Here is a 14,176-nt window from a genome sequence, read left to right as displayed (position 1 = left end):
GATAGCGACGGGTGTGCTATTGCTAATAAACCCATCGCATTATGGAGAAGTAGACCTATGAACTTTTCAGCAATGCGAAGGAGTGGCCTCGTAAATAACAATGATCCAATACTCTCTCTCTCCACATTCAGCTTTTCTCCTCATCCGCTCGCGATCCCGTATTTCCCACGAGCGCTGCATCAGTTGCAATGGGCGGGCCAGTAAACTCTTTTCGTCCGCGGATGAAATACCAAGCAGCCGAAATCGTAGTGAACCCAGCGAACACAACCGATGCATAATCTATGGACTCAGCTCTGCAGTGAAAAACACTTGATATGGCCTACTTACTCATTGCTGGAGCCTCCACGGGTATAGATACCGGCATACAGAATAATACAATAGCGAGACAGATCCAACATATCGTTAAGATGTTAATTGCTACGCCAAACTTGCCAAGTGAGTAAGGGGCATCTCTGACCAACTTACGGCCTCGGAGGAGCGAGATTAGGATCGGTAGGCCATATGAGGTGCTCAGGCAAATGGTGGCCACCCCAGTGAATGAGTTAAAGGCTGCCGTGCTACAACTAGTCAATTCCAGAGCATTACTTCCAGTAAAAGGGTATCAAACTCTAACGTGCCTGCCAAAGTATATCAAACCTAATAAACAGCAAACCATGGTTGAGAGGAACAAACCCCACAACGGGATGTCATACCTGGTATCCACCTTCGACCATCTGCCATTAATGATTGTTAGAAACTCCCAGAGCTTTTGCCATCGGAAGAACTGCGGGGGTCCTCCAGAAGTCTTACAGCCTTGAGCCCGGGATGGCACCATCTGCAAGAAGAATATTACATTAGTTACAAAAAGTCCTAAATAATGAAATAGCTATTGGAAACCTCTCTGATTTTACCTCTGGCAAATGCATAAGTGCATCTGCTTGCCGCTGTCAAAGCACCGATCCCCGCAAAGAACAATATTCCAAGAACTGCACTTCAGATTAGCGCTGGGCGCCATAAAGTTTGAAGTCCATGGATCCATGTGACTATGCATTCTAAGGAAGTTCATACTCAAAAACAAAAGCCCAAACCCCCCACTTGCACTTCCAGTAACAGTCTTGAACAATAATCCAATTGGCTGTCCGTTTGGAACTTCTAATAGTAGCTTCACGTCCGGCAAAACGAACAATATTGGAACCAAATAGACAACCCCTGTCATACCCGCGGCTGCGACTGAAAGTACCATAGCTCTTGGGACTTCGCGCTGAGGTTGCTGAACCTCTTCACACATTGAGGCAACCATACCGTACCCCGTAAGTGTATAGGCGGCCTGAAGTAGCCCCACAAAGAACGCCCATCCATCGGGCCATCCACTAGCAGATGCATCAAAGTGCGAAAAAACAAATTCTCCACTCCTAGTAGTGTCGGCCATCGAAAGAAGGGTGACAAGAATTATCACTACACTCGCCGCGGTCCAGTAGATGCATATCTTATTGATGAGGTCCAGATACTTTGCGCCCAATATATTGACGAGGGCACATATCAACATTACACCTATGAGAAATTAGTAAGACCACATCCTAGAACTCACGACTACTCAGATCAAGTTTACTCGTACACCAAAACATCAGGATAGTTTGCCATTCGTTGGGCGCCCAGTCATCCCTCCACAACGCAATAGCGCTCAAGATTAACTGCCCTCCCGAGAAGTTTATGCTTGTTGTGACCGTCCAGTTTCCAACTAGCGTTAACCAGCCTGTAATCCACGATGCTATAGGTGCATATTTCCTCGTTGAGAGCATCGCCGACCAGTAGTAAACCCCACCCGCAGTAGGAAGCACGGAACATATCTCAGCGAGCGAAGCGGCGATTCCGAGTGAGATCAGAGAAACTAACACCCATCCCCAGATAATAGTTACCGATTGGCCGTCTGTGAGGGTGATGTACATTGTCGCACTTAATCCCTAAAAGTACTCGGCATCAGCAAAATCCATAGCTTTATCCGACGGAAACCTACGAATGGAACAGCTGCGAAATGCTCAAGATTCACAATTAATATGGAGTTCTTCATTTAAGCTATCGACGATAAACAAACCCATGATTGCGAATGACCTATGGTGGGCGCTGTCAGCAAAACGGTTCCCTCAAGATCCTGTCCGAATATCGGGTGTGCTGGATGCGAGATGTCATAGGGGGCATACAGTCCCAGAATCGATATCATGCTGAGATTTCGCGGCAGTTCTGCCTTGTACCCCATCTTCGCCAGCGCTGTATCCGCTGAGTTATCGACATTTTGACTAGCGATCATCCTGAACTCGCAGTCCGGATTATGACTTCAGCCTTATTTGAACCTCAAAATAAAATTATAAAGCGGTTGATATGAAAGCTCCCCTCTGGCTGGGCACCGGGGGGAATGGAGTGGAGCCGCGATTTAGGGTCGTGAAGTGGAAATTTCTTCACCGAAAGGGTTTTGGTGAAGGTGATTGTGGACCGGGGCGGGTTGTCATTTTGTACCTCCAGCTTGGGGTTTGTCTCTAACCTTGTTTATCGACTCCCCATATTTGCTTCCGCAGGATTGATACGCGATAGCTGGTCGTTTGGCCATGGGGCCAGTGAACACAGTGCCGATTCTGGAAGGTGCTAAGAACGTCGGTGACCTGGAGAAGGGAAGGTGGGAAAACACTCCCATATGTTTGTGTTCGTCTACCATTGACATCCTATTACTTTACCATGACCAAATACCGGCACCTAACCCTTGTACTGTACCAGTCTGTCGAATTCCACCAATCTTGAACCTGATAAAGAGTTGAGGGGACGTCCGGTTGCTGGCCCAAACCTTCATTTTGGCCCCGATCGTGGGGGCTTGCAGAAAAACTCTATCATACCGGTAGCTTTGGTTGTGTTTTTTTGATACAAAAACTCAATATAGTAATCAGGTTGCAAGATGGTGCTCACTTGGCCGAAACCATGTATCGGTCACCTAACCCGATTCTGGTGGGTCTGTGAGAGATCGGACCATGTGACCAATAGGTAATTCAGGCGACGAGTAGGAGGGATCGAAATGAAGGTTTCTGAAATATTGATCTAACCAATATTTCCCCGGCCTGTAACAATGAAAGGCTCTAACACAACTACCAGCACCACGCAAATAGCAACATAGGAAGCAGATCTTGAAATAAACACTGCGATAACCCAAACTTCTCAATGCCCTCACAAATCCATCAATGAGGCTTCTCTCACCTGTTTGCTGAGAGCAGGCTAGGCTCCGAGCATTCCTTGACCTGCCGTCACTCAGAAGTGTGCGGCAAACCAACTCACGAGACCCCAGTCGAGGAGCCGGATACATCGCCGAAGCGCTGTCAAGAAGTTTCTTGAGTTACTTGTCTAGCATGACCGGCAAACCACACTGGTGTATTGTTGCTGAGGCAACCGCAATACTATGGTAGGGTATTACAATTGGAAGAAAGGAAGGAAGAAGGTCGAAATGGTCCATGCATCGATAAGAATATTGAGTACGCCCAACAGTGACCAAATTTTGCTGAGGAATCAGAGGGGGGCTGGTATTATCTGCCTTCAATAGGAGGCCCACCTTTCTGATACAAGTAGCATAATATAATATTCAGCAATCGAATCCCAAAACCAAGTGGCCTTTTGATAAAGATAATAGATATTTACTATTGGTATGAGCTGTGATCCGTTATGATTTCTGCCCGATTATTATTATTATTATTTTCACCCCATGTGCCACTTCCAAGCTCTGGTAGAGTCCTGATAGAGTCCTTTAACCAGAATTCTGCGGCTGCTACTGACCTTTTGACCTTGGTACCGTATGTAACTTACCATTGCACCTCCACAAGTGACAATGGACACTGCAAAAAACGCTAGGACGTGTAATAAGGTCTGCCCTTTCTGGCAAGTTCCGAGCTGAATAGCAATACTCATAGTGAACAACTCATGAGGAATCACTCGATATAAATCTCGCCTCCGGAGTAAAGTGCACTTAGGTATTTCTCTACCAGTATGCGGTGTCTTACGGCCCCGGATGGCTAGATCTGCAAACAATAAAGTTCTCAGATTGGTATCTGGGCACGGTAATCGGAATGGTGGGTACTTTCGATCCGATAATACATAAACTTCGGAGATACCGCATGCGCAGCCGACGACCTAAGCAGGGGGTAAAGGGTTTTCGAAAAAAGAATTTTTGCTAAAAATGGAACTTTGATAAGGTTGATATGCTTCTAGACGTTAGCGCCTCGGAGGTATCTTTGCTACAAACCATCTTACTTCCCTTGGACTTGCAGCTTGTCCAACGGTTGTTAGTAACTCGGATGAAGGAATAACGAATAATCCACGGATTCTAAATTTTCTACCTCTCAGTATATAGCACTTTGGTGCCATGCCTCGTTGATTTGTCTACCATGAAAGCCAAACAAGGGTAGTATCGAAGCGATACACGTCAATCTTCATTGGTAATCACTCGTTACCACAAAACAGGGCAAACACACAATGCGGTAACCCGACATCCATCCATCTCTCAGGAGACCCAGATTGGTCCTGCCTTGTTTCTCGGCACTACCCGCGGTGACAGGTTGGCTAGGCGTATGCGGGTTTCCCGACTCATGCCCCCTCTAGAATGCCTGAATCTAGATTGACCCGTTTGACGCCAGGGTTGCCAGGAATACCGGTATGGTATCTCTAGCACGAGTATTTGTGTGCCCCATTTTACTTCCCGGTGAACCTTTGGGTGGTGCTCCCCCCTTGAGGTTTGCCCTCCGTGGGATAGGAGGGCTTAGGCACTTTTCCAGGCGGTTTTCTAAGAGAACAAGTCTCTTCTTAAGATATATTAAATGTTCATGAACCGAACTTCTTGGGTTGGTTATCCATAAATTCGCGCAAAAGAGTCTTGTGATGGAGCCCTTTACCCCGAAGGCAATTGGAAGAGAGATATGAACTTTTCGTGACATTATTAGGTCTAGTGGTCCAAACCGAAGCTCACACGAACGAATGAGAAACTTCTGGAGCTGCGCAGGTGGCCCCACTCGGCTGACAAGGCGTATATCTACGGTATACTATGGAATATTATATCTCTTGAAGACTCAATGATTTCTCTGGGGCTTGAGTGGTACTGTACTCCAAGTTACCTTAGTGCTCGAGTGAGTTCCCATGACACTTCATTCCCCGTAGATGGACCTAGTTGGCACTGGTGGACCTAGGCAACCCGAAAACTCTAACATGATGGAGCTTTGCTAGAATGCAAAGAGAGCTTACTATGTAATCTACCTAGTTCTTAATCTTACCTCATGCTACTTGGCCTAGGTTATTTGAGAACCGGTTTGCGCCCCATTCCTGCAACTGTTGATGCCTTAGGGCGTGAAAGGCGAAACCCGGGAAGCAGTTATAAGTGGACGCCTTGATTCCTATACTTGATTTCTGAACGGCGTGCATCCGTGATCCACAGAGAAGCAAACAAGTGCAATACGTCTTGTGAGTCGGTGAGCGCATAGCTCCCACCCTCACACTCTTGCAAAAGCAAACACGGGATCCCTTTATCTGGGGGACTATTCGGATCGAATCACAAAACACCAAAACAAACGCCCATTCATAGAAGAGGGTGCGAGAGAAGTCGGGATTCTTGGCCCATGGAATGGGGACATCACAATTAGTGCGGGATGTGGGGTATGGTGCAACTTTGAAAAAGATAGAAGTTCCTTCCTTACGCTCTCTCTCCATCACCTCCAGTTCCTCGGGTGGATGAGCCAGGATGGAAAATCTCACTGCGATAAGCGGTAACCCTCATTTATTAGAGTGCGGGGAAGGAAACTCTTGCTGCCGGACGATCATTCTTTGCTCACCGGTATGTTTGACAATTATTTCATGTAACGTTTGACCGCATGGCACGTGCAGAGAACTCGTGCGGCTCTGCTGCTGCAGCACGAATATTCGAGTACACCGTCGTGGTGTTGAAGAGGGGGGGTAAGATTCACTGTCTGCACGCCATCCCATACCCAGTCGTGCCAGTCTTATCTTGATGCGCTAGGTCCACGCTGAGAGCTGGGTAAATTGGAAGTACGGATGCGGTACTGGTACGAGGACGGTTAAGTGCGTGCGTTGGCCTTTGAGTTAATCTGTCACGACTGACAACAATGTAGGCTAACTTAATCATAATACCATAGAAGTAACGGAAGGGGATCACAAGCTAGAGTTCGTCTCATATATCGATCTATTAATGGTATTGGCATTGTTCCTACAGGATCCTGCTTCGTCCTTACCATTTGTACGGTACAAGTATCGTGGGGGGAAAGTATCCCGTGAGCGTTGATGTTCATAGGATAGCGTGGAGGTTAGCGGTCGGATTAGGCCAGTAAGTGGGGGGATGCTCGGTCGGGATGAGCGCAGGTGGAAGTTCGGCAAAAAGGTTCCTGGATGCCTGTTACAGGGGCATCATAGGGGGAGTGATATGGTCGTTGCTACTTTCAAAATTCGGGGACCGACCAAGAGGAAGCTTTTGGGTTCGGCTGGTTTAAAGCCTTTCCGGTGCCGGTATACGAGTACAGTACTCGAGTACTGTCATAAGCTGCTTTCACTGTGAAATAGCGATTCTAGGTGGTTCTGGGATGGAATGCCTGGGAGCGGGGCCAGTACGAGTATTTGGAACTGGGTAGGATAGGAGGGTAGACTACCGGTAGTCTGTACTGTAAGTGCTCATGATGTGGTATTATGATGATATCTATCCGCTATCGCCCCAAGAACCCCGCCCCAAGTTTTTCCATATCCCCGCACATCCGCCCTGAGTTGCGATGTGCCGTACCTTGCTTAGATCCAAGAACCTTTGCTCCACAGTTGCTTTTGTTTGGACAGTGTGTGCTGGACAAGCAATCCGAGTTACAATTCAGTATTGCCTGACGTAAACAAGAGTTTATGTGACATCCGGGCACACCTGGCAGGCTGTGTGTGCCTGGGTAAATAGATTGCCAAAAACTTCATCTATAGTGGTACCGTACTCGTACATCCTCCTTGCCTTCTGGATTTAGCGCATACCTGCCGTACCCCCCGCCCCTCTCCTTCCTCTGTTTTCTCCTCTTGGGAGAGCCCTTTCTTCACCCACGAGAAATTCTTATTACTTCACCTTCCGATCCGTGATATCGGTAGCACCTAGAGTGAGTACTTGTGCTGTGCTGTGCACTGCAGTATTATATCACCCTCGTACCTCATCCACCTTCAGACAGCCCGTATTTTGTCCCTCCAATCCGCAACAACGGCGAGTTCACAGTAATTTATCGGGCAGCAAAAGATTCAACTCTGCGGACATCGAGTAAAACCTGTTGGAGGGAGAAAGTTACATTACGCGGGAAGGGGCATTTGGAAGCCCATCACCGGCGTGGGGCAATAGCAGTGGAAGGGAGGAAGATCAAGCGAACAGAACGAGGGTGCTACCGAAGCAAACCAGCGGGTGGACGAACCAACAACATCTTCCTAGTTTCATTTTCCCCTTTACCAACCCCACCTGCAACCCTCATTGAACGACGGAGCTTAATTCTCTCCTTTATAATCATTATCTTTCACTTTATTTTTTTGCTTCCATATACAGGTATTTGGAGGAACCTTTTTTTGTTTTTCTAGATTCACGGTACAGTCAGTACGGTATTTGATCTTCTGCCTTTTCCCAGGCCAACAGGAATCCAGGAGTGAGCCAGGAGCAGCGGCCAGGAGTGCGCTGCCTACTTTGCTGTACCTAGTACAGTGCCAGCAACAAAGAAAAACTCCTCGATAAGGCCTTCTCCTATTTGACCGCTTGTGCGATAGATTGGTGGGACACGGGGATCTCGTGTTTTTTTCCAGCAGGTGTGTAAAACTACGTGCGTGGTCTTTATCAACCCATCAACCCCCGGGCTCGGGCTAGCGACCGTTTATTTTTCTCTCTCACCGATCTTAGAGATCGAGGGAATGTATTGGGTCGTGGATTTTGCTCCAACGATTCATCTGCCCTAGTTTTTTCTCCCCTTTTCTGTGCGCTTCTGCGCTCTCCGGGTCGATTTTGAATCCTCACCAACCTTACCCCCCAGTCCGTTCTTCATCACCGCCATGTCTCCGCGAGCTGCGCTGACCTAGTTTTTTTCTTCTTTACAACCAGCTTTGCTATTGCCGGGAAAGAAAAAAACGAAGCCCCTCGGCCTTTGGACATGAAGCCCTCCTCATCAACCTCTTCGTCAAAGTACCGCGTCCATTCTCCATCGGATACAGTGCCCCGCTCTCATTCGGCACGGAGCAGGGGATCGGGCTCGAGAAATATAGGGGTATGCTTGCTTATCTCTCTCACCTCCCCACTATTCTCTCGATTTGTGCTTTTTGTTCTATCATGTACCCTCTGCCCTATCGCCTGAACCTCGACTGCCACGGTGGGAGCGGCACGATCGCTCCCGCCGTTGCACAAGAGCTATCTGGATGAAGCAGGCCGGAAGTGAGATAGTGGAGTTCTAAAGAAAGTTTTCGGTTTGTTCTAGGACCCACGAGACCAGCAAGTAGCTACTTACTCACCTTCGAGTACTCCCGCATCGGATTATAATTTATACGACGCTCGGGGGTATCCCGTTCAGCCTTATTTGGAGCACCACCCTTCATATCCGAGCCTTCACTCATACCCGCCTCCACCTCCGCATAGCCATGGGGTCCTTCCTCCTCACCAACACCCCTCATACCCAACCTCTCACCCCGTGCAACCCCAGGCGTATCACCCCACGTACCCGAGCTATGACTCACAACAAGCGCCTCTGGCCCACCCACAGCACCCGTCGTATTCCAGCTCTCAATCCCTAACCCCATATTCGAGTGGCAATTCGCATGCCCAATCTTCCCACTCCCACCATCCTTCGCATGATAGCGACCTGTCTCAATATTCGCTTTCGGGTTACAAACTTAGATACCGGATCGAACAGGAGGGTCAAAATCTAGTGGTTTTACCATCAGAGGATGATCACCCTTCCTCTTCATCCTCATCCCGGTCTTCTATGCCCATATCTGTCTCCCCATCACCCTCGCCTCCACTACAGCTATGTCTTCCGGCTGCCGCTGTTCCTCAACATAATGTTCGGGCAATTAGGGCACCTCCCCGCGAATGGCCGCCCATTCGTTACCAGACGGAACTTTCCGCGACAGAGGCTAAGAAATTCATCGGCGATGGAGCTCCTAAGTTTTGTGGAGAGTTGCGAGAGATTACAAACGGTCCAAGGGGTTATTACTATCTCTTCGCATTTGCCGGGGATGAGTGGGATGAGGAGTCAGACACTGCTCTTTTCCAGAGTGATTCGTTTTGTGATATGAGCTCTAGTCCAGAGGGCAGGCAAACTGATGCCCTGGAGCGGCCAGCTATGGCACACGCATTTGGGATATACCCGGGAACTATAACACTATCTTGCTATGTTACTAGTTTCGGTAGCACCCTGCAGGGACACGAAGTGGCTGCACGAGGGAAGGTTCGGAAGCTAACAATGTTATATGTTCTTGACCGATTACGGATTTTACAGGTGAAGGGGATCGAGGAGGACCTTGGGCAGCTTCACATGCACCTTTACGACTACTTGCTCCACGATACTCATAGATATGATTCAAAAAACCATGTATCTCTCGACAACCAGATTTCAGACCTCGTTGCAGCTTTGTGCCGGCCCAGCTGGGTAAATTTCTCGAGTTCCGAAAACCAGACTATTGCGCGATTTCTGTCAGATCCTAACCCGGGCGTCGCCAATAGCTTTTTCCACCAGCTACTACTTTCCATAGAATTGTACCTAAGAATCAATGCTAGGCATCAAACTAACTTGGCTGCGAAGCCACTGCCGGATATGCCAGAGAAGATTAGATGGGATTTAATGCTTGCCCAGCGATGGCTCGAAAATGTGGAGGTAGAGGCACCGAAAAAGGTCAAAGACGGTAAGGGGAAGCGAGAACAGAAGTCCAGCGTTGGGTTCAAATTTCCGCACAAAAAGACCCAGGTCGAAGCCTTACGGAACTTTGCATGGACTTTGAAGTGAGTCTCAGAATATTTTCTTGATAAAACTGTTTACCATCTACGTCTCATTGGCGGTTGGGCCATAGGAACCCTTCCCTCATTCAAATCCGCAGATCTTTGCTCCCTCCATCAACAGCTTTTCCGGTTCCGACCGGGCTATTTATTCGGTTCCCCAATCTTCCAATTTTCCCGCTTTGCCATTGAAGCTAGTAGCCAGTGCTAATAATGTAGGTGGCCGAACATGCATGAAGTTGAATATACACTTTCAGAGGGTGAAGATCCCAACGAGGTTCTCGAAGATAGGAGCATCAATTGTATGTCCTGGTTCACCGGCTTGCTTCTCCCAGGCAAGTCCATGCCATGGATTCTGATGAATGCCCTCACGGATTGCGATCCGGATGTGCCCGAAACGTTCCATAATCTTTCGCAGACGACACCTAATGTCGGATTTCAGTACAGGGGCCACACTTATTGGTCGTGGGAGTGCATAGTCGGCAAGGTTTTGGGGGCAGCCGCAGGTGTGGCACAAATCGCTGGTTGGATTGGTCCATGTTCTGCATCGGCCGATCTTAGTCGCTCGGAAATGGCTATCATCAATCAGATGCCTCCACGAGGGAATAAAATCACGCCAAGCAACGTTCGAGGCATGGCCCTAAATAGTGATCCTTTAGGTGCATGCCAGACAACATATCCTGTCGACGACTATGTACTCCTCACTCCAAGCACCGATGACCCGGTGGAAGACATCAGGATCGAGCGTCTAAATTTCTCACCAGCAGCAAGTAGCCCGAAAAAAGGAGTGCCCCGCATTACAGAGAATGGTCATCAAGCTGCGGAGGAGAGCCCCGTCTTGACGTTTGACGCATCAATCACCTTTGCGATTACCGTGGAACGTCGAACGAGGTCATGGAAGGTGTCTTTACGACATAACACTCCGTTCATCGCGGCTTATCCGTGTCAAAACGGGCCACACGTCTTGTTTTGCGAGTACCAACACCGGGTTATATACGCGGATAAATTGGTGGAAATCCAGAACTGGGGACCTTCAGGCGGCGTGGAGGATTCAGAAGTCGATGACGAGGGCGGGCAGCCTGAGAACACTTCTACCGGAGTAGAGGAAGTGTTGGTTGTCGAAGCCTTCGGAGTGCCCGACAACGAAGTCTTCGTTAGGGCTTGGTGCTCATTCTGGGGATTGCCTGCGATTACTGCTGATGTTAACAAGACATGTATGGCTTGCGCGATACGGGAAGCCTACGCAGCCCTCGTAAGTGTTGTAATACTCACCAATAAATCAAGTATCTCTGTGGAAGTAGAGGAGGTGGATAGGTTGATGGAGAACCTCCAAGTCTGAGTCTTGAATCTTTCAGAAATTCACGGGTTTTTTCATTTTCATTCTTCTATTCTTTTTATATTTCCCTTTTTTTTATACCTCTATTTATTTAGTCGATTTATGTGGGTTGGGTGGGTTCTAGCATTGCTGGGCGTGGGTGATTACGATAAAGAACACATGCATGGAGAACTGTATGTCTAGTGTGTTTATGGCGATGATGTTTATGTATTCGTTTCTCTTTAATAGCATGAACGGGGCTTCCTCGCCCCCAAGCTCAGCACACGCACACAAGGCTATGAGAAAAGAAATTGTAAAAGCGAAATTACGATACGGTACCGGTATTGAGGATTTTCCTGCGATAAGCTTGGTCGTTACCGGCTGTCTACTTTTGGAACTGATATGGGATTCGTGTAATCTTTGCTAGAACTGCCGTAAGGTGTGCGCCTTGTGCTTTTAGGAGAAAAAAAAGAAGGAAAGGAAAAGCTGGTCAGGGAATTTACTGGTGTAAGATGGATCACGGGACACTGATCACATAAGCTACCAAGCTGCAGTCTACGAGAAAAGGAATAGTATCGCATTTCTGGGCGTGGCGGCTCTCCGGGAACGGTAGGACATTAGCCCAAGCTCGGTGGCTCACTACCGCAGTGTCCGCTTCCCCAGGGGTTCTTGGGTCAATTGAATTCTGTGGAGCTAGGAGAAGCAGCGAGGTTTCCGCTGTAGACTTTCTGGCTCCCTGGGCGTAGCCGGTGTTCCGCCATACTAGGCAGGGCGATACTGCTCCAGTCTATCATATTAAACCTAGTTAGGAAATTGGCTTCCCCACCTTTCACGAACTTGATTTTGGATGCTGTTTTATAGGGGATAGACTGCTGCGCCTATGGAGTCATCAAAGATCATCCAGTGTCCGTACCTGTAACTTTCGTTGATTTGGAATTTCTGCGGGATTCTTAACTCCTAGATTCCTGTATAATCCAAGATGGCTTGCCGGTGCATAACGACCAGTTACGTCGATGACTTTCGTGACATGACTTATCTCATAGGTCTCTGTCCCGTATCTATAGACCCCTCTGTACTGTACTCGTAGGAGAAGGTTGTTGGTATCATAGGCTGGTATGATATCATAGTTAATACCATTACTGGGGTACCAACCGATCAAGTTTACTGAATCAACTAGCTAACCTGTACTCAATCCGGCATGGCAATCCTCGGCGCGGACCACCCTGTAGCAACAGGCCTAGCCAAGGTGCAGACGGACATCGGAAAGAAGAGGGACTATCGTAGTCCTCTAATGCAGTTTGTTTTGTCCATCTGGTGTCCCCTTTCCTACCTACTAACGAATATCAATAGTCCAAATAGTTTGGGATCTTCCCACCCCCACTGATACGTCCAAGCGAGCCCGTATGATACCAACAGCCCGTTCCCCTCCAATAAATCAACCGGCCTGGGCTCTCCCCAGCAACAACCACATATTACTTAGTTAATCTCTATATTATTACACAGCAGTCCGGAAAACGGACAAGGAAAGTGTCCGGAGAGGATTTTGTGTGTGCCAAGATAATCTTATAGAATAGGTATGATGAGGAAAAAACACTGGGGAATTTTGTGTGCCAAGTATTACCTGGGTAAGAGTGGTATTTAACTTACTAGTGGTAAGAGAAGAATAGACTGGACCAACACTCACAACTGACTTAGTGTGCGAACTGCTGTAACTTGGGCCTATGGGTACATATATGTTCTAGCTGTCTGAGTCGTAGTATCACTGAAGGGTAAAATTTAGTGTTTTTCTCTTACTCTTACTTTATGGGAAAATGTATCATACTGTGCTCGAAGGTTAAGTTACTATCATGATGCGTTATTATGTGAAGAGGATCAATCACTACATACCCTCAGATATGATACCAAAATGCTCTTCCAATATCTATTGATATTTTCTTTACTTTAAACCCTTTTACTATTGATTTTATGTTAAGTCGCTTGATAGCTCTGTTATAGTAATTATTAGGTACTTATCCTATTTTGTTAGTTTCCCCCAAGCTGGTAGATCTGGAGAAATTTGTCCTTCGTTTCAATTATTTCCCACCCTATTACGTCTTCGATTGGCAATATATCAGCCTCTATTAATCTGTTGACTTATACCCTGCTGTACACAGGGGCGGCCACTTGTAGTTCCAAACTATCCTACGACCCCACCGTCATCTGCGAATTCCCCGAAGAAGCTCTCCACACACCAGCACTCCTTCCGAAGGACGCCTAAGATCACGCGCACGTTAGACCTTGGATAGATTTACTTTCTTCCCGTATCGTACAGGATTTTCAGAAGTATGGTACTTGCAGCTCCTACGGCGACAGACATGGAGGGCGTGGAGAAGAGGGCGGGGTTGGATTCTGGATGGGTTTAAAGGGCAGTTTTGTATTCTGGGGGAGGAGGGGTGCGGGGGATTGCGGAAGAAGTGGGGAGTCTTGGGTTAAGAGTCTGGAGGATATTAAGCCCCTCTGGGAGACTAGGAGAGGGAGTTGATGAAGGCGTTGTATAGGAAGTATAATAGTGGGTAACTTCCATGATGCTCTGGTTTTCCATAGGCGGTGGGATAGCCGAAATCGGGCCGCGTTTTCGGGAGAGGGTTTGACAGCGGTTATTGTTGTGCCCGGCTCGGCTCCCGTTGTCGGGGTGGTACTGTACTCGTACAACATTACTATGGTGGTTGTGCTAATCATACCGCTGCGCAGAGCAAGGCGGCGAAGGCTTTGCCCTTAGTGCTGGAAGGGCAATTTTTTAGAGCCTCTGACATTATCGGTATGCTCACTGCCTAAGAGCCTTATGACACGTTGAGTCACTTGTGAAACCGAATAGGTGGTTGAGAATGACT

At 47.9% G+C, this 14,176-nt stretch overlaps 2 protein-coding genes; one reads left to right on the top strand and one right to left on the bottom strand.

The window, feature by feature from the left end:
• On the bottom strand, nt 1-2,477 carry GSTUM_00007386001 (uncharacterized protein). XM_002839381.2 has 9 exons: nt 2,178-2,477; nt 2,061-2,088; nt 1,595-1,940; nt 1,048-1,530; nt 877-965; nt 608-736; nt 530-549; nt 328-452; nt 1-279 (listed from the first exon to the last, which is right to left on the bottom strand). The coding sequence occupies exons 1-9, from the start codon at nt 2,282-2,284 to the stop codon at nt 128-130; spliced, it is 1,479 nt and encodes a 492-aa protein (XP_002839427.1). The 5' UTR covers nt 2,285-2,477; the 3' UTR covers nt 1-127.
• Nucleotides 2,478-8,104: 5,627 nt separating this feature from the next.
• Nucleotides 8,105-11,595, top strand: GSTUM_00007385001 (uncharacterized protein). XM_002839380.2 has 3 exons: nt 8,105-8,270; nt 8,478-9,997; nt 10,211-11,595. The coding sequence occupies exons 2-3, from the start codon at nt 8,982-8,984 to the stop codon at nt 11,328-11,330; spliced, it is 2,136 nt and encodes a 711-aa protein (XP_002839426.1). The 5' UTR covers nt 8,105-8,270; nt 8,478-8,981; the 3' UTR covers nt 11,331-11,595.
• The last annotated feature ends 2,581 nt before the right edge of the window (nt 11,596-14,176 follow it).

Source organism: Tuber melanosporum (genome assembly GCF_000151645.1).
Source record: "Tuber melanosporum whole genome shotgun sequence assembly, scaffold_35, strain Mel28".
Taxonomy (NCBI): Eukaryota; Fungi; Ascomycota; class Pezizomycetes; order Pezizales; family Tuberaceae; genus Tuber; species Tuber melanosporum.
Note: the sequence above shows the minus strand (reverse complement) of the source record. Positions and strands in the feature narration are given on the sequence as shown.